This window comes from Crocuta crocuta, unplaced genomic scaffold (assembly GCF_008692635.1).
Source record: "Crocuta crocuta isolate KB4526 unplaced genomic scaffold, BGI_CrCroc_1.0 scaffold271, whole genome shotgun sequence".
Taxonomy (NCBI): domain Eukaryota; kingdom Metazoa; phylum Chordata; class Mammalia; order Carnivora; family Hyaenidae; genus Crocuta; species Crocuta crocuta.
The window spans coordinates 3,145,788-3,172,532 of NW_027527824.1; the positions used below are offsets into that span (position 1 = coordinate 3,145,788).

General features: G+C 47.7%; 1 protein-coding gene across 1 annotated transcript in view; it reads right to left on the reverse strand.

Annotated features, from left to right (window-relative positions):
• Window positions 1-24,166: 24,166 nt before the first annotated feature.
• GRIK4 (glutamate ionotropic receptor kainate type subunit 4) overlaps window positions 24,167-26,745 on the reverse strand; it is a 344,847-nt gene continuing 342,268 nt past the window's right edge. Inside the window, exons 17-18 of the mRNA XM_077776706.1 lie at window positions 25,952-26,117; window positions 24,167-24,424 (exon numbers count right to left, since the gene is read on the reverse strand). Of these exons, the coding sequence (XP_077632832.1) occupies window positions 24,167-24,424; window positions 25,952-26,117 (424 nt within the window). The remainder of the gene's footprint in view (window positions 24,425-25,951; window positions 26,118-26,745) is intronic.

The following is a 26,745-nucleotide window of genomic DNA, read 5'->3' on the forward strand; positions in this document are numbered from 1 at the left end:
CAGGGTATGGGAAAAGTGGATCACCCGCCCCTGTTCCTTAAGCCCGGCCACCGTGTGCGTTCTGCTCGCCTCCCCTGTCTCTCTTCTTTAGAGATAACATTGACAAAACACCAAATCAAAGCCTGTGACAGTGAAAGTCAGAAAGAGAAAGAAAAGACGTATTAACCCCTGAAATCCCAAGCATTTCCACATCCCTCTGAGTCAACTATGAGTGGACTGGATTTTGGCATTTAAAAAACCACTTTAATGGACTTCTGAGACTCTCCACCCTCTTCTTCCCAAGACTCGTCTCCTACGCTCCCCGGTATCCCCAGTCCCCACTCAGAAGAGAGAGATCAGCACCTGAAATCGGACGCATATGGCCGCTCCGTTCCCTAAAATTTAGGAAAAAGAAACAGGGATTATTTAGATTTCCATTCCCTAACCCAGCCTCCCACTCCAACAACAACAACAACAACAACAACAACAAAATCCCAAACAAATGAATAGAATGGAGAAGACAACAAAGAAGTAAAGGTAGGGGGAAGGGGGGGAGAGAAAAGGAAAACAAGACAGCATTAACAAAAATATACAAATCCAGAAAAGAAAAACTTCCCTGTTTAGTTTAATTTGTTTGTTTTCCTGTAAGAACTAGACCCAGGGTACAACGGCCCCTTCCTAGGGGGAAATTCCACCGATGGTTCCCACCAATTCACTGGACAGTCTGGGCAAGGCCCCCCACCCCAGACTCCGTAATCTTGGCGGGAGGGAAAGGCCCACTGGGGGAAGGTGGGTCCTTGTGGCCGGGAGGGCGGGCGTCCGGTCGCCACTCGGGGTGCCACGTCTCTGGGTGGACCCAGCTCCCGGACCAGGGCGCCGGCTCCGGCTGGGGCCTCAGGCTCTCCGATGCGTGTCCAGTTCCTGGGTCCCGGCTCCGGGCAGGGGCGCGCTGNCGCTGCTGTTGGTGGCCTTCTCCCACTCCAGGCTCTCCTCGCTGCGGGCGGGCGACGGACGCGCCCGCAGGCCCTGGAACCTGCGGCACTCGGGGCAGACGCGGATGTGCGTGCAGCCGCGCGCCACCAGGGCGGCCTCCTGGGCCAGTCTCTGCGCCAGCTGGTCNGTGTGAAGATAATACGAAGGCCTTTCAATCCATCCCCTCGTTCCACCGGCCACTGAACATTCCAGCGCCCTCCACACCCTAGTGTTCAACAGCCCTGCCCACTGCTGTCCTTGGTTTGGACACCTCCAAAGAGAATGTCCTCACCATGGTGGGAGACAGCCCGTGAAACGGTACTTCCTTCTCCTGAGCTCACAGTCCCACTCCCTGAAATTGTCATCCATCCATCGATCCCAATTACATTTGTAACTTGAAGCCTAATAAATAAATATCCCCTCTTCCGCAGGTCAGTCTGTCGAGCATTTGAAAAAGCCACGTCTCCAGAAACACTCTGTTCTCAGGCTAAAGGCTCTCACTCTTTTGATCGACTGGTTACAGGGGCGCCTGGGTGGCTTAGTCGGTTGAGCGTCCGACTTTCGCTTAGGTCATGATCTCGCGGTTCGTGGGTTCGAGCCCCGCGTCGGGCTCTGTGCTGACTGCCAGCTCAGAGCCTGGAGCCTGTTTCAGTCTGTGACTCCCTCTCTCTCTGACCCTCCCCTGCTCACGCGCTCTCTCTCTCTCTCTCCTAGAAATTAAAAAAAAAAAAAATTTGATCGACCGGTTAGAGCCAGAGGTGATCATCACTATAACAACAATCACCATCTCTACAAGCCCCTAGTCTCCTGATATGAAACCTTTGGTCCAGCTAAGTTCCAGAATGTTTTAGACTTTTAGGGGCACCTGGGTGGCTCAGTGGGTTAAGTGTCTGACTCTTGATTTTGGCTCCGGTCAGGATCTGAGAATTCGTGGGATCAAGCCCCACGTTGCGCTCTGCTTGGGATTCTCTCTCTCCTCTCTCTCTGCCCCTCCCCCCTTAAAACAAATAAATAAACATTTAAAAAAATCTTTTAGATTTTAGAGAGGTAACACAACACACATATGATATAGTGTGCATCACACCCAGTGGGGTCTCAGGCAGACCCTATATATTCAAGCATATTCAAAGTTCTTAACAGAGTAAATCTTGAGAGTTCTCATCACACGGAGAAAATCGGTTTTCCTTTTTTCCTTCTTTTCTTTTTAGTGTATCTGTATGTGATGACAGATGTTAGCTGAACCCATTGTGGTAATCATTTCATAATTTGTGGAAATCAAACCATTATCCTGTATGCCTGGAACTTACACAGTGATGCATGTCAATTATTTAGCAATAAAACTGGGAAAAAAAGCACATTAGTATTTATGCGGCAAAGCATATGTACCTTTACACTAAGTGACATAAAGACCATAAACATGAACACTAGCCTCATATCTGTTCAAGTTTTGTTGCCAAATGCATTTTGCATCAAATTTATAAAAAACTTGGAACTTTCTAAACTTTTTAGGTTTCAGAATTGTGGGTGAAGAATCACAAGCCTGTCTTCCTGCTGCTACTACTTCTACTACTACTGCTACTGCTACTGCTATTATACCCATTTCACAGATGTGGAAACAGAGGTTCAGAGAAGTTATATACCTTGTGAAAAATTACTTGACTCATCGATAGCTGGCCCAGAATTTGAACCTAAATCTACCTACTCCAAGGCACATGTATGCTTTGTTTAGTTCTCTACTCTGTGCTGAAAGGGATGCTTTCCTGGACTCTGATGGAAGAAGAAATCTGCTCTTTTATGGTCTTTCTTCCAATCATCCAGGTCTTTTTAAAAAACCTTTTTTATGTTTTTTATTTATTTTTGAGAGACAGAGACAGAGCGAGCAGGGGAGGGTCTGAGAGACAGGGAAATACAGAATCCAAAGACAGGCTCCAGGCTCTGAGTTAGCTGTCAGCACAGAGCCCTGACATGGGGCTTGAACCTACAAACTGTGAGATCATGACCTGAGCTGAAGTTGGACGCTTAACTGACTGAGCCATCCCGGCGCCCCCCCAGTCATCAAGTTCTATCAAGAGGACACTATTCTTCCATAGCCTTTACTCTTCATTTTAGTTCTTGAAAGTCCTCACCTAATTTTTAAAGGTACATCCAGACCATGGGTGAACTCCTGGGAGAATAACCAAATGTGCACAGATCATATACTTAAAGCATCTACAGAGAAGTAGTATCACCTAATGGGATATGGCTGCCATCAAGAATGGAGACCTGGGGGGCGCCTGGGTGGCTTAGTCGGTTAAGCGTCCGACTTTCGCTCAGGTCATGATCTCGCGGTTCGTGGGTTCGAGCCCTGTGTCGGGCTCTGTGCTGACTGCCAGCTCAGAGCCTGTATCTCCCTCTCTCTCTGACCCTCCCCTGGTCACGCTGTCTCNAAAAAAAAAAAAAAAGAATGAAGACCTGGGTTCTGGATCCCCTACTGTTCCTAAGTATCAGAGATTCTGGGCAAGCCCCTTAACATCTCTGTGCTTCTAACAATAACTGTAACAGCTAAAACAACACCACCTGCCTAATCTATTATATGTGACTAGACATTCATTTATTGGTTGTCAATTATGTATCAAGCACTGTACTTGAGGTGGAAATACAGAGACAGAGGACACAGTGCTTTCTTTCAGGCAGCGCAATGTTTAGGAGGGAGGCCGATACGAAAATAACTGCAACACAGCGTATAAGTGCTCAATGCACAGGTTACAGGGGGGACGGAAAGGAGGAGAAGTGATCAAACTCCTCTTGTCCAGGGAAAGAGGCAGGAGAAAGGTTTCATAGGGAAAGGAACACTTGGTTTGAACTAAGTCTTACCGAGTAAGTGGCACCACCACGTTAGGGGTGGATAAAGGGAGAAAGCTAATAAAGCTGGAGGGAGAAGTAGGAGAGGAAGCCACAAAGCTCGGTGCCGGGAAAGGCAAGGGAGGAGAGAGCTTCTGGAAGGAACTGCCCACTTCTGTCAAGGGGCACACTGAGGTCCAATAAGGCCCAATGGATTCTATTTGGTTATGCCCATTGGGAGGGGTGAGACCTCTTAGCAAAGACCTGTCATTGCAGGGGTGGGGAGGAGCCAGACCGCCCTGCATTGGGGACTGCATGGGAGGTCAGGAAATGGAGACTGAGATAGTCAGATCGCCTTGGTGTGGAGGAGGGGAAAGAACGCAAGAGCAGTAGTGATATTGCTCTTATTTTAAAACAGAGGAAAACGTGAGCAAACTTTCAGATTTTGGGGAGAGAGCAGGCAGCAAAAACGAAGGCGAGAAAGAGAAGAACCCTAGAATAGCCAAGGCAAGATGGGATCAAGGCAGAGGCAGAGGGATCCCTGGGCGCATCATCGATGGCTGCAGGGGTGGTTTTAGCGGTGGGTCAAGTTTTTATTTTTTTTTGTATTTAAAAAAAAATGTTTTATTTATTTCTAGGAGAGAGAGAGAGAGAGACAGCGTGAGCAGGGGAGGGTCAGAGAGAGAGGGAGTCACAGACTCCGAAACAGGCTCCAGGCTCTGAGCTGGCAGTCAGCACGGAGCCCGACGCGGGGCTCGAACCCACAAACCGTGAGATCATGACCTAAGCGGAAAGTCAGACGCTTTACCGACTAAGCCACCCAGGGGCCCCATCGGCGGGTCAAGTTTTAAGTGGGGGTTTTAATTTGGGGCTGCCCACTTTTGATTTCCTGGGGAGACGGGAGATAAAATTAACTTCTATGCAGGGAGGGGCCAGGGGATGTGAGGAGTGGGTGACGGTCTGGAAGTCCCAGTGGGTATGGGAAAGAGGTTGAGTGCAGAAAAGTAAAAGGACAAGCAGGTNCACTGACGGACAGGGGCACGGACGCTCATGTCCTGCTAGGAGCTGGTTCTCCAGCATCAGTGAAGGCAGGAGGCTCAGGAGCATCCAGAGTTGAGAAACTGAGAGAGAAGCTATTGTACATTAAAAGCTGAATGATGCAATCAGCACATAAGGATTTGTGCCTCTTCTCTGAGGTAGAAGGGGACAGAGTCTTCTTCCCTCTATTCAGACTCTTCAGTCTGTGTAACATTTATATTAACCCAGTTTCTAAGCCACAGGTTCGGGAATTAAACGTACTCAAAAATCCTTGAGAAGGAAGACGTAATTCTTGGGCTCACATAAATTGGGGGTATCTCTAAACACCTTTCCCGGTAAGTTAAAAGCATCCTCAAGGTGCAAGAACTAAAGTCATCCGTTTTTCACTGGCAGCCTGGTACTTCTGCTTGTTTTTCTTTGCCATAATACACCCTACATTGTAGCTGTAGAAGACTTCGTTGTGCATAAAACATTCATCGCATGTGTATTTGCCGGGCTGTTTCAGAAAAGAATCTGAAGCTTAGAGGTTAAATGCACTTTCTGTGGCTGCATCATTAGCAAGTGATGAAGCATTACCCCAAATCTCTTGCCCTTGGGACTGAGATTCTTTCCACTGCACTCACCCACGGGCCCTCCACCCGCTTATGGGATCTCACAGGTTTTGTCTGAAATGCCTTTTGTACGCGCCTGAGTCCGTCTGCCAACACTACAGTCCTTCCCCTTTGAAGGTTTACCTCAGTAGCTTCCGAGTGTCGGAGAGTCCATAAAAACTCCAGCATAGCCATAAAAATGGCCACGATTAAGCCACAAATAAGAACCACAAAGATTCCACCAATGTTCTCCATCCCCAGTCCTGTAAGAAAGTGAGAACAAAAGAGAGTGTAAATGGGCTAGAAGACATAATCGTTCTACCAAAGATGCTGAAAGTCATTTAAACAGCCAGAACTTGAGTCCTGTAGATGCTTTATACATACATTCCTTGAAAGAGATATAATTTTTCTCCTGAATAAAAGGGCAGTGGTGTCAGAGTAAAAAAGGGGAAAAGGGATCTAGGTGCAAAAAGATGAGACTAGTGAGAAGCCTCCAAAAGGCTTTCTGGGGGTGAAAGGGGAAGGTCATTTTAAGAAAAGGGTCAGGGAGAGGCACCTGGATGGTACAGTTGGTTAAGCGACTGACTTCAGCTCAGGTTATGATCTCATGGTTTGTGAGTTTGAGCCCTGTATCAGGCTGGCAGCGTAGAGCCCGCTTCGGATCCTCTGTCTGCTTCTCTCTCGGTCTCTCCTCTGCTCCTGCTCTCTCTCTCTCTCTTAAAAGTAAATAAACATTAGGGGCACCTGGGTGGCTCAGTCAGTTAAGTGTCCGACTTCGGCTCAGGTCATGATCTCACGGTTCATGGGTTCGAGCCCTGCATCGGGCTCTGTGCTGACAGCTAGCTCAGAGCCTGGAGCCTGCTTCTAATTCTGTGTCTCCCTGTCTCTCAGAACCTCCCCTGCTCATGCTGCCTCTCTCTCTCTAAGAAATAAATAAAACATTAAAAAATTTTTTTAATGTATTTTTAAAATGTTCTTATTTATATGAGAGAGAGCAAGCATGAGTGGGGGAGGGGCAGAGAGACAGGGAGACACAGAATCTGAAGCAGGTTCCAGGCTCCTAGCTGTTAGCACAGAGCCCGATGTGGGGCTCGAACCCATGAGTCACAAGATCACGACTTGAGTAGAAGTCAGACACTCAACCTACTGGGCCACCCAGGCACCCCCAAATCTGCATTTTAAATTACATTTCACCAGTGTAAATTTTCCAACCAGGCCTAAAATTAGTTTGTAGGTCGGTATTTTTAGATGTAGATGACTAAATTCCTTGAAGCCAGGCATAGTTTCCAGGTGTCTCCTCACTGCCTAGCATGATCTATCATGAACTCAGTAAATATTTGTAGGCCATTTCATTTCCACAGTGTTGAACATTGAGTTTAGCTATGTAACTGGCTGCTTTATTTGGTGTCACAGAAACCCAAACTTCAGGGGGAGTGTCCTAAGCACGCGACACCCTGATTTCCCAGCGGCCACAATCATAAATCAAAAAGCATTTTTAATCCAGGAAGATGTCAGAGGGTAGCTTACACCCTGGGCTGTTCTAGAATGCTTGAGTATTTGTTTAATCAGTAGTGGGACACGGAGCTACCTCAGTGTCGGGGAAAGCCAGCTTCACACAACCCTAAGGGATGATGAGTCTCGTTCAGGAGCAGAAATCCGACACTACTTTCTGCACCTTGGAAAGTTGGAAAAATAGCCCTACTGAGTCATTTCAAGATGCCCTGAGTTTCCTTTCACAAAGCCTCAAGTGGATGTCTGTTGCTTTTTTACAACAGCCAGGGTCGGTGCAGTGCCTGCCTACACTCATAATCTGCTACCACGGCTTACACCATGATTGCATCAGAAGGACTCTAGACTTTGGTCTGCAGGTCCACGCAGTCGACTTTTGGGAACCAGTGAAAATACGAATCCTCTATTTTGAATAACCAAAAACAGGGATAGTTACAAACGCAACTGTAAGGGAAGGGATGTAGGGTTTGCAGTAGATTTCTACTTTCCAGGAGGAAGGTGCTTGGGGTTCGTTTGAACACCTGCCCCAGGTTCCTGGGACCAATTGGGCAGAGAGTTTTTGACCCTGGGAACATGAGGGTCCAGGTGAACGGGGCAGATACGAGGGGACACTTGAGAAAGAAGGCACAGAGGGCCTGGCTGGGGCATTCCGGCATGTGCTCCGGCAGCAGGTTAATGGGTGGTGAGAGCCGGGTATTCAGAGGGGCATCTGAGACTCGTGAATGAGCCAATCCTCCAGCTGGACCCTATGGAGAAAGCTGGACCAGGGCCTCAGTGAAAGGGAAGGTGTCAACAGTGATCCCAAGGGTGTCCACCTGTTCAGATAAGTGGAGTCCCCAGGCGACCACTGAGGTACTACAAGACTCCCTGATCACTTTGCGATACTTCTGCCTGACACAGGAAAAAAAAAAAAAAAAGACTAGAATCCCCTTAAAGTCTTCAACCTGCCCTCGTGTTCTGCGCCCCTCTGTGGGTCCAGATCTGCCATCCAGGCTCTAGCTGCTTCTCCTCTGTCAGCACCCCCACCCCACCTTCCTCACTTTTTGCCTCCCCGGGACCCTCCCCCAGAACACACACATGCTCACATACCTCCCTTCCCAAAGGAAAATAAGAAGCCCTTCTTCCCCTTCCTACTTGGTTTAGTGAACACCCCTTCTCTCTCCTTCCTTTCCTGGCCAAGCTTTCTGAAACAGTTGTCTATATCAGAACTATTTTAAGACGCTTTAAAGCCCCTAAAAACGTGTACATTTGGAGCCCCTGTCCGCCTAAAAGCAAGAAGAAGAAAATGCACCCACATCTCCTGTTAAATGCATTTTTAAAATTTTGCTCGTGATGTGACTGAGCAGCAGGCAACAGTTAATTTATAATTGGCTGTGATTTCTCAGCAGTCATCGTGCATACAAGGCAATGTTTGCAAAACGAGAAAAAAATCTAACCCAAAAAACGGTTTCTAAATGTAATGAAGTTTTTATGAATATTAAATTTAAAAATTAATGAAGTTGAAACAATGTTACATTTTGGATATATTTAATTAAACATGTCTTAATTTAATTTTGCCATTTCTTTTTGCACATTGAAGCTAATACAGTTTTTCAGACCTCAAACATAACTTTGGATTCTTGAAAAGCCTGAGGCCCTAGATATCTGAAGAGGAAAATGGTTCTGGTCTGAATTCATTTTTGTTTTTCTTTTTTTTTTTGGAATGTTTATTTATTGTTGAGACAGAGAGAGACAGAGTGCTAGCGGAGGAGGGGCAGAGAGAGAGGGAGACACGGAATCTGAAACAGGCCCCAGGCTCTGAGCTGTCAGCACAGAGCCCGACGCGGGGCTCGAACCCATGAACCGTGAGACCATGACCTGAGCCGAAGTCAGACGCTTAACTGACTGAGCCACCCAGGCTCCCCATTCACTTTCGTTTTTCCTCTTCACTCATCACCCCATGCGATTTTGTCTTGCATCACCAAAATCACCCACACCAAGGTCACCACCCACACCAAGGTCACCAACAAACATTATGTTTCTAACCTATTGGAAGTTCTCCAGTCCTGATCTCAAGTGACCTCTTATAGCACTTGGCATTGCCAACCATTCCCCATTCTTGGCTTTTATAGACGTCCTTCTCTTGCAACCTCCTCGACGCCTTTGCTTGCTCTGAGGCCCATTCTCTCATTTTCCAGAATTTGGTTTCTTGTCTCTCCTTCCTGCACTGGCTAGTGCCAAGTCCTAGTGATTTTACCTCCTATATGCTTTTCAATTTCTTCCCCTTCTATCCCTGCCTCCACTTCCCTAGTTCACACTCTGTTCCTTGCTTGGACCATTGCAGTAGGCAACTAAAATGATTCCTTGCTTGTAGCTCAACTCTACCCTCCACTAAGTTTGCCTGAGTGATCTTTCCAAAATGCAAAATCCATCTGCAACACATCTCTATCACTGTTCATAGTTCCCAGCACATGGCATTATTGTCTCTACCTTTCGAACCTTTCATTTAATGGCGCCTCTGCCTGGAGCCTACCCCCAGCCCCCAGACATGCACCAGGCTAACCCTAACCTTTCCTTCAAGACTTAGCTCAGCCGTCGCTTCCTCCAGGCTGCCTTCTCTGACCTCACCTGGCTCTGTTAGTTATACTACTTTGGTGTTTCACGGATAATGTGCCGTGAATCATTCTAACATTGCGTAAAATAACACCCTAGTTTAGTTGGATAAATCTGGATCTCCCACTAGACTGTGAGTTCCGTAAGGGGACAATCCAGGTCTGGATCAACTCTGTAACTCCACTGTCATGGTACCTGTCCCATGATAAGAGCCCAATAAATGTCTGCAGAAAGAATGAACGGAAAGCAAGAGAATAAAGACATCTCACATGTGGAAGCCTGCGTTACCAAGAGCTTCGGATCCATACTGTGAAATGTATTCATTCCTAATTCATTTTAGTTCAAAAGAAGAGGAAAGTGTGACAATGCTCACAGCCTGATCACAGAGGCAGAAGGCCCAGACTGCACAAAGTGGCTGGCCAAGGTGGGTCTGAACACTGCCATGGTGAACCTACAACATGCGCCAATGGTACTGGGGCCCTGGGCAGGTGCAAGGGCACTGGGGAGAGTTGTAAACAGACAGGTGATCTGTGCTGGGATAAATCTGATCAGATCAGGGAAAGCTTCTTGGAAGATGTGAGGTTTTAACAGGATGCGGGTAGAAAGCATGAGTCACCCAAACACCCCACTGCCTTTCTTTCCCAGCTTCTTGTGTTTCAGGACCCGTGTGTTAATCATGGCTGCCGGCGTCAGAGTGCTGATTCCTGGCGGAGCGGCCTCCCCACCCAGGAGCGAGGCTTGTATATATACCACCAGTGCCTTTAGGAACTTATTGGAAAGTGGAAGCAAGAATAGATTGCTGGCAGAGTCGGAGTTGAGAAACAGATGGAGCGGGAGCAGGCAGCGAGCACTAACAGAACGCAGCGGTTCCACTTAACACTGTCATCAGTCACTCTGCTCAAGTCAGATGCCTTCCACAGCACACGCCCTCTACGCCGGCATGGGCACCCTCCAGTCCGACCACAGACCCTCGCTGTGCTCAGAGCCGCCACAGTCCCTGCAAGGGACAGTCAGCTAATCGCCTCTCCCTTCCCTTCTTCAGATGGACCACACAGAAGCCACCCAGACAGATGGCTTTCAGACTGAAAGTCTCTCTTGACACTTGAGTCTTGGAGCCTCAGCTATGCACCAGCAATGAGACTGTATTAACTGAAACGGAATTGAACTCCCCCTGCAAACTCTTGGTTGATTAAATATTAACACTGCTGTCACTCGTAGCTCGTCCACAAATACAAATTAGAGCTGACAAATGCAAACAAACAACTTTCGTGTCTCTAGAACTAACTAACAGAGGGAAATGGCAACCTGGAAGGGAGTACCTTTGAATAGATTGGAATCACCACCCAACCGTTCTACCTTCAGTTCTGACCTGGAAATCATCACCTTTTGGATTCAGGTGCACATAGGCCTCAGGCCTTAGCACCTGTAATATCCTGAGGTGGCACTGGGAAAATTTGCAACTGGGATGCAGGGAGGTTCCTTTTGAACAAGAAAGGGGTAAGTCTAGCCTGGGAGGCAAGAAGGCAGAGGCTGCAAGAGACAGAGAGAAGAGAGACTAGCACCATGATCCCAGCAAGGGAGAGTGTATTTATTCTCGAACAATGGCCAACAAATCTTTCTTCAGAAGCTTCCCTGAGCTGAACCTTCATGTGCTGAAACGCTATGCAAAGTTCCACTCGGAAAACACTTGATAAGAACATGAACTCTTTGACCGATATGACTTTCGAGCACTTTCTACTTCAGAAGCACCTTCACCTACATCTATGCAAATAGTTCAATGCTCTCATCTCCACGGACTTATGTATTGTAAATAGCGACTTCACGAGTCCAGTGGGGAGCTGACCTGTACGACTTTCTCAGAAAAGATAAAGTGATTCATCAGGTTTGCACAGCTGAGGACTGTGAGACAGTAGGCGTGCCATTTACTCTTACTGTGACATTCATTGACTAGAACTCGCAGAGTCTGGAGACAGTGATGGAAGAAGAGAGGCAAATGGACATGCGACAGAAGAGGGATGGAAGAGGCATCTGATAAATGTTGCAATTTATCACAACATAAGCCCGGGGGAGGCACATTACAATTTATCAAAATATGAGCCCAAGCGCCTGGTTTTTCAAAACATGTGCTATCTTGTTCAATTATCATTAAAAACGCTGTAAAGAAGGCCCGCAGTCGGCATTTTCCAGTTAAAGAAACAGGAATTCAGGGAACTTAAGCTAAGTTGCCCACATTTTCACAGCAGAGAGGTGAAATCTACATAAATCTGACTGCCCAGCTAATGTTCTTTATAAAAAATAAGGCCGACTTTTAGGACTGTTTGCTCTGAGCAAAGTTACCAGGCTAAACATTTTAATTTAATCCTAACAGTTGCCCTGTGAAATTGGCACTATGTTTACATCCATTCTTCTGACAAGGAAAGTAAAGTACTGGAGTCGGGTAACTTGTCTGAGGTCCCATGGCCCAGCAGGAAGTGTCAGATCCAATCTGAAGTCAGGGCCTGAGTCCTTACCCCAATCCTTTCCCTGGAACCAGGGTCCTTCATGTTACAGGGACGGGATTACAGAACTCAACCTGACACTTTGATGACTGACTTCATTCCTGACACCCCCCTCTGCCAACCCAGAATGACCAAGAAAGGGGGTCCTATTAATTCCACTTATAAAATTCCCTTCTCTCCTTGACATTACATCGAATGTTTGAATCGATGCTTTATCGACTTCACTTTGGCTCAGTACCCAAAGTTGGGCTTGCAGACATTATAGTGACCTCTGGTGCAGACACACTGGGCCACCGTCTANGATGAGGGAGTGGCTTCCTCTGCAAGCATCTCTCCGAGACACTATCTAAACTCCCATATTCAGATTTCCAGTCTTGGCTCTCTCTAGAGAAACGGGAGAACCAGGATAATCAGGCTGGGCCCCCTGAGAAGACAGAGAGAGGATAACAGCCCCAGGATCCATCCCCCACCCATCCCCTGTGCTCTTCTTGCTAAGAAGTCTCACACTCTCATTCCCGCTGTGCCAGACAGCAAACTTCCTGCTCTCTAAGGATTTTGTGAGTCAATACCCTGGCCTCTTTTCCATCCTTGAAAGGGGATCCTGATTTTCACAGCCTGGTGGTGTATTTATGTTCCTTTGAAGCCCAATTGTGAGCCTGTGTTTTTCAAGATAAAGGTATTTAATTTCCTTGGAATTTACCGACTACCTTTTTGTCTAACAATTGTTCTACAAAGCCTTCAGTAACCCAATCCTCTTGAATTGGGGTGCTGGCATTTTGTGAGTGGCTAACGAGATTTCTTTTTATAGGGGCGGAGTGAGAGAATAAACAAGGGTTGTTGAAAAGAAAAGGCAGAAGAGAATGAGAGAGCTTGGAATGGAGTCTGCTTCTTTTTGTAAATTTCCACGTAGCCTTCCACATGCTCCCCCATTTCATTTTTCAGCTGCAGATGAAGGTAGATGGTCACTGAGCCGCAGGCAGGGAAAGAAATGGGGGAGATAAAGCAAAGGGGTAATGCTGTGGTTCTCACCAGAGCCAAGTGAGGCCTGGCAAGAAGACTTAGGAGCAGGGGCACCATCCTAATGTTAGGGTTCTTCTCTGAGATCTGGCAGTGATGTTTGAACTGTAATATTGGATTAGAAGTAGGGTAGCACCGGATCCTTTTCTTTGAAATTGCTAGCATTTTAATAGGATACTGAAGAGAAGGATTACATTAGCTACTGCACACTGTCTGCTACATTCTGCAGATCTTCCTCGACTTACGATGATGTCACGTCCCCAAAAGACCCACTGTGAGTTGAAAGTATCGTTACATGGAACCTTAGCTTAGCCTGCTTGAGACACGCTCAGGACGTCTGCCTGCGTTTGGGCAAAATTATCTCACACAAAGCCTATTTTGTAACAGAGTGTTGAATATCTCACATAATTGAAAACCGTACTGAAAGTAAACACTAGAATGATGGAATGGGCACGGGAGGGTTGTCAGTGTATCAGCTGCAGGCCGGGGTGGTCTTGGGATGATGGGGAGCTGCTGTCCAGCATCACGGGAGAGGAATCATCCAGCACATCGCTAGCCTAGGAAAAGATCCGTGTGTGAAATTCCAGGCACGTTGTATACTAAACGTGCATGGCTTACGCACCATCATAAAATCGAAAAATTGCCAAACCCTTGTAAGTCAGGGACCATCTGTACTTGAAAGCGAAGTGCCTTCAGCCACTGTCAGCTTCAGACGTCTCTGCAAAAAGGACCGTCCTCACAATTCACTTCATCGCCCTCCCTCTCTGCCTGCTCCATGTTCTCCCCCTTCTTTTAGGCACACGTGAGAGCCCACAGACTCACATCGCAGAAAGATCACCTAGGAGTTCCTCTGGAAAGCAAATTAAAGCGACTTCCCTTTGTTCAGTCTGAGACACAAGGGAATAAAGTAAGGTCCTGTGGCTCCATTCCTGGTGACCACTTAAAGACTTAAAGGAAGAGACCGTTTGGGCCACACTGGCCTGTTCTTCTGCCACAGGAGGGGCTTCCTTGAGCAGTAACTTCTATTCCGTAAGTCTGATGGCTAATTTGCCAGAGAGAGGCCAAGCCATGGTGCCTTCTGTTCCAGGCTGGTGCTTCCTGCTTGGCTTGGAGGAGGTCACACGGACTTTTGCTTGGCTTAGGAAGCCTTTTCGCCTCTGAGTAATGTTTTTTTGGGCTTCAGCCATGGCAGAAATGGGGCCACTGCATTAAACTGGCACTAGCTGCCGTGGCTGGGATGGGAGCCGAAGCCCCGGCTCTTATGATGATTTGCATAGCATTTCCCAGACAGCGCCCTTTGGACATGACCGAGTACTAATACAGCTCATCCTTTTCTTCCAAAGGACAGCTGCACAGAGGCAAGTTAACACTGGCTAGTTGGGAGAACCCTAGCACCTTCTGGAGCATCTGGGACCTGGGTAGGAGATGTCCGCTACTTATTTTTCCTTTCTATCTGTTCCGTTCTCTTCTCTGTGCCAGAGAACATTTGGTCCCTAAGTACAACATGAAGCCTCCTGTCACTATGTCCCATCTTCCCTGGGAGCCCAGTCTCCCTGTCTGCCTTCCCTCTCCATCTCTCCTAATCTCTGCTGTCAGAGCATTTCCAAAGCCAGTCGCTGGGCAAAAATTCTAACGTTAAGTTTTTGATAAGTTACCTAATCTACCTCAAGCCCCTCCATTTCCACCTGGTTGCCACAAATGCAGATTTCTCAGTCATTTCAGGTTTGAATTGAGCTAAAGGCAGTGTTTTCTCTGTTCCTGCTTCACCCCTGGATGTATTTCAGGTCTGAGGATAAGGAGACGATGTGCCATGGGGGTGGGTTAGGTGTCTGGTCTCAATGCAGGATTCCACTTAGATTTCTAATATCTTTGGAGCCTAGGAAAATGCAAGCCTGACACAGGACCCTCCCTGGTCCGGGTCCCCGTCTCATCTCTCATGTCCCCTCTTCACCATGGCATGACACATCTTTCTGGGGCTTTCCAAACTCCAGAAGCAAGCAAAAATCTCTTTACCTCTTAGAATCCCCAACTAGTTCTGCCTGCTACGGTCTTGTGTCCCAGCAGGACACAAGACTCCTTCTCAGCGACCTTTTCCACTCTAAAATATCCTTTTCCTGCTCAGAAGTTCCCTGTCCCAGCCAGGGCGTTTCCTATTTGGTTTGCAGACTGGGTGGCCTGGGTCTTTATTATTTTTCCACTCTCTAACTTCTAGCACCAGCTTCATGCCAAGGCTCCTCTCGTTAATAAGCCTTCTGTATTGCAAAACACTCTTCTGGCAAATCAAAAACCTTGACTTCTAAGAACACTGTACCTGCTGAGTTGTAAGAACTGTTGGGACTTAAAGTCAATAGTTTGATTCCTTCTTCCTCTGAGGCGATGACTGTCCCCTGAGACCATGTATACCACCGAGAGCTCAGAATTCCACCCCACGGCACCTGCTTTCATCATGCCACATCTTACCCCTGAACTTCTGAGATCTGTAACCAACACTCTCAAACTCAGTTGAGTGTGTGATTGGCGTGCCGATGCATCGGCAATGCTTGGGGTGTTTAAGAGGCGTCTTCCTGAGACACTCATTTCACTCAGAGCTGAGGTGGAAAAAGCATTTTTACACTAAATAAACATTGCCTGTGTTTTGTTGTAAATCGCAAGAACCTATGTGTTTTTAGGATAAAACAGGACGAAGGATATTCCAAGCACGGTGAGCTGTTTTAGGCTGTGTCTCCAGCCCCCCAGAGTGTATGTTCAGTCTCCGCTGCTAGTAATTCCTTCCATGGGAAAGCCTGGAATATGCTGGTTTGCAGTCCAAATGCCTTTATCTAGTTTTCAATGCTCTCTTAACACCTACCCCGTCTTACTTATTCAAACCAATTTCTGAGTGTGGTGACTGAGCTCTACAACAGTTCCTAAAGCAGTGACTCCTGATAGATGCTTCAAGGTTCAGGCCAAATGTCCCTAAAGCCTTCCCTGACCATTGCTCAGAATTAATCACTTCCTCTCCTGGGCTTCATAAACACTTTTTTAAAAAATAGTTCTCATAAAGCATTCCTACAGTGCAACCATTAGAGTGATTATTTGTGCCTCTCTCTAGGTTTCAAACCTCTTGAGGATGGGGCCATGTCTCACTCCTTTTCATAATGTCAGAGCCTAGCCCAGTGCCTGATCTGCAGTGGTTTACAGTGTGTGTTGGATGCAGTGGGGGCAATGTGGGCACTTTCTATGCCAACACCGGGGGCATCAGGGTTCCTGTTTGGGAGGCAACAGACATAGGAAGTGGTACCAGTCTGGAGGTCCTTGGGATGACTGCCCACCCATTCATTCATTCATATTCATAGTAATTCATTCATATTTGTTCATATTCATGCATTCATATTCATCCATTCATTCATATTCATTGATTCATTCATTCATTCATATTCTTTCACATTCATTCATTCTTTGTTCATCCTTTCATCAAATACTAATTCAGATAATCATGCTGGTCCCTGAGATACAAAAATAAATAAGACACAGTCCCTGACTTTGAGTTTTTTATAGTCCATGGGGGACAAATGTCAGCAGACACAAAATAGATGTCATAAGTGTTGATTTCAGAAGAGCTAACTAACTAGCCTTGAGGAGCATGGGCATACTTGTGGCTGTGGACACTGTTCAGATCTCTCACTGTGCCTTAGTTGCTCCTTTAGGCCTAGATTTGGGATAAAATTAGTTCTCATTTCTTTTGTGGCGGTCGTTTTTGCGGAGGGTTTAACATGATTTATGTCACTCACTCTTCACAATAGCCCTGGGAGGTGGCGTTATTATTAATTATCATCTCTATTCTCTAGAGAAGGAAACTGAGGCTCAAAGATGTTTCATAGTGATTATAACAAGACCTTTTATGGAGTGGAGTCCATTGACCCCACGTCCATGATCCTGAACCCTTATGGAAACTGCCTGAGAGGAGAGACCTATCCTCACGGCAGATAGTAGAACCCCCAGGGAAGGAGGAGAGTAAAAGTCCAATGAGCCCCCTTCTTGGAAGGAAGGAGGAGGGTTGGGGAAAGTCCACTGGACTTTGGGTGGCCCCTACAGAGGGAGAGAGATGATCCAGAGTGGGGACTGTGAGTGACAACTATCAGGCACCCAGATCCTGTGTCATAACCCCCATACTTGCCAAATTTGCTGCCCTCCAACTGTTCCTCTGTGGGATTAGCAGGATGCATAAATAAACACGAGTAAAGAAATTTGTGCACAAAAGGGAAGGACCGGTGGCTGGGTTCAGGGCTCAGGGATGAAAGGTGAACTTGGGATGTGGGGTCAGCTCAGCAGTGAGCCTCAAGGGGACGTGCCGATCCAGCAGGTGTTGGGTTTACAAAGGCAGGGAGGCTGGGGAAGCCTGCAACTAGTGGGCAGCCAGAGGGGAGAGGGGTCTGGAAGTGGCAGTGGTGCAGGCCTGTGGGGGGGGCAATGCAGGATTTTGTGTGGGGGGGGTGTCCCTGCATCGCTCTGAGCCCTTGCTCCTGGCCATGTCCCGTTGTGTTCCAGCCTCCCTCATTAAGGGAGTGTGTCTGCGTTAACACCTAAGCTTGGTGGGCTGCTCAGAGGCAGGAACGACTGGACCTCGTGGAGAGCTCTGGCTGTGAAGGTTGCTCAGGAAGTCACTGAGGCACCATTTCATTGGTCACTTTACTAACGTGACCAAGGAGAACACGGCCACTGGTAGCTTTGGACAACTACCAGCCAGTGGCTGTAATCACACAAATATGTACTGGGTGCCTACTATGTGCCAGGCTCTCTAGGGAGGGCTGGGGACACGGAGACAAATGAGACCGGGTCCACATCTAAAGTGTCACCTACCAAGCAGAGGTGACCAAGAGCTGCAATGCAGTGTGTTGAGTGCTCCATCCAAAAATCACAGAAGTGCCCAACCTACTGTGGGCAGTGGGGGGTGCAGGGGGGACCAAGGGCTTCTAGGAAGAGACATACCTGGACATTTCTCCTATTTCACTCATCAGGCAGGGGAAGAACTCAAGATCTTTCTGCTCTGGGTCCCAGATCTAACTCTCTTTTCCTAGTTCACATTACTCGGGATCAAAAGCCACTACTATTCCCCTCCATCTACTTGGTAAGATGGTGCCCCTTCCCACCATTCTGAAGTTCATTGTTACCACAGAACAACATTAGCATATGTTAACTTATCAATAAGTTCATTTTATTTTGACTAGTCCAAGCCTAGATCCCTTTAGATTGCTTTCAACCTGTATGTTTTTTTTTTAATGTTTATTCATTTTTGAGAGACAGAGACAGAGTGCAAGTGGGGGAGGGGCAGAGAGAGAGAGAGAGAGGGAGACACAGAATCGGAAGCAGGCTCCAGGCTCTGAGCCGTCAGCACAGAGCCTGATGCAGGGCTCAAACCCATGAACTGCTAGATCATGACCTGAGCTGGAGATGGACACTTAACTGACTCAGCCACCAAGGCGCCCCCAACCCATGAGTCTTTTTATGGGGAGGGGGTGGAGTAGGGGCATTTCACTACCCACACCATCCCTAGGGACAGATACTCTGTCCACCTCAAAGCTACCCACGGGACTCTGGCTCTGCTCCCCTTGCAGCACACAGAGCCCCCGCCCCCTGCACAATTTCCAGCAGCTGCATCCTTCCTCAGGGTGCCTACTGCCTGTAATATCCCCTCTGACCCTCCCTCCCTCCAGTATCTTCAACATCTACTTCATTCTATCAACTCCACAAGTTTCCTGATACTTCTCTCTGTACCATCCTCATTTCTTTCTTTCCTTTTTGTTCAGAACAGTTAGTCTCCTCCAAGCTTGATCTTTGGGGAGTGGACAGCCAAGACATGGGCGGTCTCAGTGGGTTCCTGTGATGGAAGGCACAGAGTGTCCCCTCAGTTACGAAGGGCCTGCCCCCTTAGGTCCTTTCCTTGCAGGATAGAGATCCACAGAGAGATACTTGGAACACAAAGTCACTCATTCACTGTCTCATCACGGATAATCATTCACGCTGAGCAGAGAGGGAAGCACATGGTATTATTCATTTTACTCCCGAGCTGCCTTCCTGGGGGACAGCGCATATAGGTAAATTTGTTACATATTTTAGCAAGGCTGCAATGGATTGCTAGGGTGACCATATGATTTATTGGCCAAACCAGGACATTCTGAGACTTAGGCATTAACTGATCTATAACAGATATGACCTGGGACTATCCCGGGCAAACGCCCTACAGAAAAATTCCTGGATGTTCAGGGACCCTCAATACTCCTCAACCACATGTATCAGGCAGTGACCGCTTCCTATCCAGTGTGATTTAAACTTCATTCATTCATTCATTCATTCATGCCAGGCCCTGTGGACAGCCCTATGAAGAAGACAGTCCTTGTCCTCACAAAACTTACATTCTGGTAGAAGAGGGGAGAAAGTAAACAAAGAAACGAATAGAAAACAGAATACGAGGGAGTGATGAGGTCTGAAAAGAAAATCAAAGCAGAGTGCACGTGACAGGGGAGATGTGTGGGGCGGGGAGGCAAGATCTCTCTGGGGGAGCCTCCCCAGGGAGGCTGGGAGGGGGCCACGGAAGGCTTGTGTTTTATTCTGAGAGGGGAGGCCTCTGGAAGGTTTGTGCAGGGGAATGCTGGGATTTCCTCGCACTGTAAAAAGACTCACTCTGATTACTGGTGGGGAAGATGCTGTCAAGGGGCAAGAATGGGAAAGGGAGGCCGGCAGTCGATGGTGGTGAGGTGAGGGGGGCACACGGGCCGGGGTAGGAGCTGGCCACACTCGGGAAGCACGGTAAAGATGGCGTCCTTGGGACCAGTGAGCAGGCGGGCACAGGGCGCGTCCAACGGCCCCAGACTCTGGCCCCAGCCCAGCCCTCCGTTCCTTGCAAGGCTTATTGTCAGTGTGTTCCAGCAATCCGGACCCGGACTTTGGACACCAGAAACAAGAAATAAGTGCTCCCCTAGAACAGGAGCGGGGAGGCCCCTGAACGCACTCACCTTTGGCTCTGTGATCCTCTTCCTTGGGGCACTTGCCACCTTCCCACCATTTGCGCTTCAGAATCTCTAGGCGGTTGTTTTCCTGCAGCTGGAGAATGGCCAGGTCGAACTCATCCCGGAAAACCGAACCTGTGGGGTCGCAGGAGAGCCCAGAACACAGGGAGTGAGTGCCCTCTTTGGCGTCACTCTGCCCCTTTCCCCAGTACGCCTTCTTGCCACTTTGCCCACCTAACATCAGGAGGAGAGGAACGGGGGTGGTGGGGGCCCCTGCAGGAGCCTGGCTCTCCCCTTTGTTGTTCGGAGGACCCTCCTCCCCATGGAGTTCTGGCTTCATGCAGGGCACTCGGGCCTTTCTACTTTCTCTGATGGGCACGTTCAGAACCCACGACCCATGGCCAAGAACCCAGTGGGTCAAAGTTTCAGCTTTTCAGGCAGTGGTGTGGCCCTACTTTCCCACTACTTTCTACTGAGGTTACCCAGCCTGCCCACTGATACTCAGGAAGTGGGTTTCAAGGCTTCCCATCTGCCTCCAAGAGGTAGAAATCTGGGCCATAAGCCTCTCACTCGTGTGTCAGTTGTGTGTCTTCTACTTTAATTTTTTTTAACATTTATTTATTGTTGAGAAATAGAGAGAGACAGAGAATGAGCAGAGAAGGGGCAGAGAGAAAAGAAGACACACAGAATCCGAAGCAGGCTCCAGGCTCTGAGCTGTCGGCGCAGACCCCAACGCAGGGCTCGAACTCACAAACTGCGAGCTCATGACCTGAGCCGAAGACGGACGCTCAGTTGACTGAGCCACCCAGGCGCCCCTGTCTTCTACTTGATTTAAATTAATTTCTCAAGCACTTGCAACTCTTGCTACATTACACCTGACAACTGTTTACCCAGAGCAGCCTCCAATGAGAGAAGCATCACCCCAGAGTGTGACAGAAGCCACCTCTCCTCATGTGTGTGCGGAATCTGGTCACCAGCAACCCCAAACTTCCCACCTGCCTGCTGAGTGGCCAACAACCGCTGTCCCCATCCGTCACCCTGTGCACACCGCTCCTCCCTCCGTCCTCAAACAGAAGGCTTCTGTTCAGTGCAATTCCTTTTTAATTTTTCTAATGGAATATGGTCAAGGAGCTTTGGTTCTGGAATTTAGCTTTAATCACAAAAATAGGCTTAAATGAGACCGTGGAAAGCTCAATGCCCCAGCACGAGCTGAGGCCGGAGAGCATAGAGAAAAGGCTGCCAAGAGGCTGGAAAGCAACTGAGCTGCTCAGTTTTCTTGCTCAAGTTCTGTGAAGGTCTGATGTGGACAGAGGCCTGGGGGGGAAAGGCTACAGTGAAGGATGCAGACAGAAGCTTGGAACAAGTAGATTTGTACCCTGAGAATTTAATAGACACAGGAATGACCTGGGGGTCTGATTGACCTGCCGACTCTCATTCTGTGGGACCGGGTGGGGCATTTATAACAAGCTCCAAGGGGATGCCCCCCTGCTGGGCCAGAGACCCCACTTTGACAAGCAAAGAACTAGATCAGCACCCAGATCTCTTTGGACTCTGACAGCCCATGACACCACAGATGAAACCTTCCCTACTGGAGATACAACTGTGCTTGGGCAGGTTAACCCCAAGCCCGCAGCACAAAATGTGTCTATGCAACCCATGTGGGCAAGCATGAAATGGCCGCGTGTATAGTAGGCACTTGATACACGTGTGCAGTGGATGGATACTCGAACTCACAGATGGTGCTAGGTGGTGCGACTAATGAACATTCCCGGTTTACAGAAGACTGTCCAGCCCAGCCAGGCATTTCAAGCATTTCCAACCTAACCTCAGCGGCACACCAGGCGCTCCGAGAAAGGATTATTCTATTTACTCCACGTTTGGCTACTTTGCTCCTACACCACTTGACTAATTGTCCATCTCATTCCTTGTTCTGTTTCTCTTAATTTCCCTCGGTCCCACCACATTGCTTATTCTCTGTGCGAAGAATGACACACATGCTATCTTTCCTGGACGTGACCTCAGCCAGATGTAAATTCTGGCTCAGCAGTGGGTGGTGCGATACCCCTCTCAGCCTGATCTGAGAACTCAGACCAGCCCATACCTCACGTTCCCACCTATCCTGTCTTATTGAGCTGGTGGGAGCCCTCCAGCAACACGGTCTGGTAAGCAAAGCACTGCATTTGGAAACCCAGCTCCTCTACTGACTGTGTGACCTTGGACAAGTAAGTTGCCATCTCTGAATCTCAGTTCTCTCCTCCAGGGTGGGAAGGCCCACATCTACCTCGCAGGTGGGATGACATGTGAAAATAGCATCATATCAGATATGGAATAAATGCATTTCTTTCCCTTTGTCCTTCGTCATCGATAAACATTTCTGGAGTTGGTCTGCTTTATGTCAACTCTCATTAGGCCTGTTCCAGGAAAACTTTTTTGAAGTCTTTGACATTTCAGTTAAATTTCTTTTAAAAAATTTTAAATGTTTTTTAAAAAATTTATTTCTGAGAGAGAGAGAGAGACAGCGTGAGCAGGGGAGGGTCAGAGAGAGAGGGAAACACAGAATCTGAAACAGGCTCCAGGCTCTGAGCTAGCTGACAGCACAGAGCCTGTTGCAGGGCCTGAACCCATGAACCACGAGATCATGACCTGAGCCGAAGTCAGACGCTTAACCAACTGAGCCACCCAGGTGCCCCATTTCAGTTAAATTTCTTAAACTGCTGGAGTATTATCAAGGTGCATCTTACATTTGTTTTGTGGTTTACTCTGCCATCTTGAAATAAAATGTAAGCCAATAAATTTCTCAAAGAGGCCCATAATTTGTATATTAATGAACATCAATGAAATATGATAGTAAGAAGGGAGTATGTGGGTTTTCAAGGGCCCTGAGTGAGGCCTCTAACTTACAGAACTGCTAGCATCAGAATTCACAGAGTTCGAGGATGAACCGTATCATTGCCTATGCTCATTGGCTTGGTTTCTGACCAGTCTTTAAGGAGTCCTCTGCTTTTATCAAATAACACAAGGGACTAGATGGGGAGGGCACCAATGTTCCTCCTAAACAGGCTAAGTGTGAGACACTGTAGTAAGGCACCTGACCGGATTATTAGGTTTACCCCTCAACTGGCCCAATTTTACAGAATAACTGAGATTCAGAGAACTTAAATAACCTATCTGAGGTCCCACAGTCAGGAGCCAGGTGCATTCCCAGGTCTGCCTCACTCCAAAACCATGCTTTTCACACCCCACAGGTATATAGTGAAGCCTACAGAGTTCTGAGTTAGGTAAATATCAAGAGAAGGCGTTGTGTAAGGTAACAGCAAAGTTGTATATACCATATATTGATCTCCCCATATGGTTTGATGGCCTCAGTTCCTGCCTTTTGCTCTGCTGCCTTGTACAGGACAACCTCCTATAAGAACAGCGTTAAGCAAGGACAGCCCTATACGGCACGGCTCTCAGTGGTGGGTGGGGGAAGGGTGCATGTCCCAAGCATCTGGGGAACGTTTTCAGATGCCCTCTTCAGTCCACAGAGCAGTTCAACGTGTTCCCCCACATCTTCTGGTGGAGGTACTATCAAGGCATGAATATCCTTCAGAAAGCACAGCTGGACAGCTGGGACACCTTTCTGGAAGCCAAACAACCCTACCCTACACTGGAAGGTGCACAGCTGTATACAGAGTTCTATTGCCCATTCTCAATTACGTACATGGATTTGAAGTAGATGGGTCTAAGAGCGCACAAACTGATCTGAAAGTTACCCCATCTATCATGTCCATCTCCTTTTGTAATAAGCCTTTCACCAGGGACACTAGCAGCAAGATTCATGGAGTTTATCATCTCTTCCTTCTCCTTCCCACCGCTGGTAGAGAGTCCATCAACAGAGAAATGGGAAAAGGGCAGGAAGCAGAAGGGAGAACAAAAGCCCTAAAGAATCCACCGAGGGCATCAACACGTCCTTTAGTAATTAATTTCTAACTAATCAATTAGCCCTTCAAGAACTAAAGATTGAGAACTGATAACTGATTCATGGAAGTATGGCGGTTTGCTTATTTTTTTTTAACCTGGAAAATGCCCACCTAAAGTCCCTGTTAAGTGGTTCTAGAACAGGGTTGTCGAGTTCAATGTTGCATTCAGAGGTCCTAGCTACTCTGACCCTGCCTGGATGGAGCTACCCAAAGAGGCTGGTCCTCTCCCGCATACCGACTGGCATGCCAATCCCATAGCCCTTGGTGTCCAGCAGGCCCCCAATCTGAGTGAGGTTGCAGTTTCGCTGCCGGTAGTACTCATTCATGGTAGATTCCAGAAGGAAGGCGTAGTTGGAATTCAACACCCTGGCGATCCCCTCCTCTGTGCTCTTCACGAACACACTTGGCTGCTTAGAATACATGTAATTCCACATGCGTTGGTAGGTCTGATAGCGGGAATTCTGGGAAAAGAACACAAGGAAGCAGGCTTAGGAAAAGAGGAAGAACTGTTGGGCACATTGTCAGCGTGGAGGCTGATGCGGGGCTCCAACTCACAAACCGTGAGCTCACGATCTGAGCTGAAATCCAGAGTCAGACGCTCCACCAACTGAGCCACCCAGGCACCCCAGGAAATGTTGGTTTTAAAAGGGAGGGAATCGGAGTGGACCTTAGAATCCTGGCTCCTCTATTACTCAACCCCCTCATTATATTCAATAGCCTTTTCCTTTCTTGTCTCTCAACTGCCATCACATCATGGCAGGAGCGGGGATTGTTCCTAGGATACCTTTGACAGAAAAGCAGGGAAGAACAGGGCCCTAAGGCACTGCAAACTCTATATACTGGTTTGATCACTGGTTTTTGCCCCATCTACCACCCTTGAGAGGTCTTCCACTGCCAGCCTCCATGTTCTGATAGAATTAAATGGAAATTCTGGTTGTGTCCTTTGCTAGAGTCCTTCAGGCTGGAGGTAGCAGACTCCGTTTTGTCAGGACTTCTAAGAGACACCATCTGAAGGAAGAGTGTCTGCTCTTTTCTGTCGACCTAAGCCAACTTATCAATCACATATCCAGCACTGGCCTCTCTTTTACAAATAATAACAAAACTGAGAGAATTCTAGGAATCTATCCACACCTGGGTTTGTGTGATGCCTTCAGCAGTTGCAGGGCCCATAGGCACTGAGACTGTATGGGAAACAGAAAACTGAAGGCCCTGGACAATTGTTGCATGTGAAAATGGACGTCACGGGTAGTAGGTTGGTTAGACATCTATTAACTGCAGGGTAAATCTGCTTTCTTAGAGGTCCCGAAGCACAGGAAAACTGCTCCTCATGTCTGGCCCAGATCTGCCAGTCTTGGTGATCAGTCACTTGGTTTGTCAGCTAACACACAACTGTGGCAAGGTCTTCTCTGGAGCCTTGCAAGGAAACCTCAAAGCCAACAGGGTCCTGATCTGACACCTGTCTAGTTTGGGATATATGACACCAGTTCATCCTTACCCCGTGTTCCTCATACTTCAGATATTTGTGTATTATTCTACTTTTGTTTTGTCTAAGTACTATCTATACAATTTAACCCACTTAACCAAACTTAAATGTCTACATTAGCTTCATCTTATGCAGCAGTATAAATAAAAGTACAGGTTAGATTCACTGCATTTACTTATGTTTTTCTAATATCCATTAAGACAAATATGACACTATTGCCTTTAAAAGAGAGTTTCAACACATTGTAGTTAAAACCATCTCAACTACCACTAACAGTTCTTGTACAGCACTTTGGGAGGCTGATATTAACCTCAAAGTGCTTTGGGGCCCTCATTCCAGGGGTATTTTGCAGAGTGGGGGGAAAAATGAGCCCCAACTGAAACTCCAAATTAGATGTTCAACAGAGAGAATGGGATGAGGATTGATGTTTTTATCTCCAGAGGACAAACAGCTCAACTTTATTCTGCCCAATTCCCCATGTTGGTGAGCAACCAAATGGGTTTACTTGGAAGAAGGTCATGCTGGAGCCTCCGTGAATTGTGCCGTACTCAATGGCGGTCTGGTCAGCCAGGTCATCCACTGACTCAATGGGCACATCCATGCGTTGCACAGTCAGGAAGGCTGCCAGGTTGGCCGTGTAGGATGAGATGATGATCAGCGTGAATGCCCACCTATGTAGGAAAAGATCAGGAAGTCATCATTGCCCGGGCACTCCCAGGAGCCTTAGCCCCCATTCCCAATCCTGCTGCGACATAAGAGAGACCAGGTGTCCCTCTGGGGAAGGAGGTCCCAGCTCGGTGGGTGGAAAGAGAAAGGAGGCAGGGCATATGATGTCAACAGAAATGAATAGAGTGTGTGAGGGTTGCTTGGAAGACCCTTAATTTTTTTTCTTATTTCTGAAAGAAGGGGATTATTGGGTTGCTATTCCAAAGAGGTGTGTCCATGCACATGAGACTGTCTGGGAGACTGTGAGAAATGAGTTAGGGAATGAGCTAAGGGTGCCAGCTCTGGGGGCTCTGTTTAGAACCAGGGCTGGGTTGGCTGCCTCTGTCTTCTCATGGTACAGTCAACACTCAGATGAGCATTTTCATGGACTGAGCGCCTGCCCTGAGCCACAGATATGATCTCATGTACCCCTTACAACTAAGGGAGGTAAAATTCTTACCCCAATTTTGCTGATGAGTAACTTGCCAAGTGACACACTGATACATCCATATTTTCAAACCAGTTCTAGGAACCAGAAACCCTTTGAGACAGAAAGGGTGACAAGCACCTGTGAACAGCTAAGAAGCTGGGATT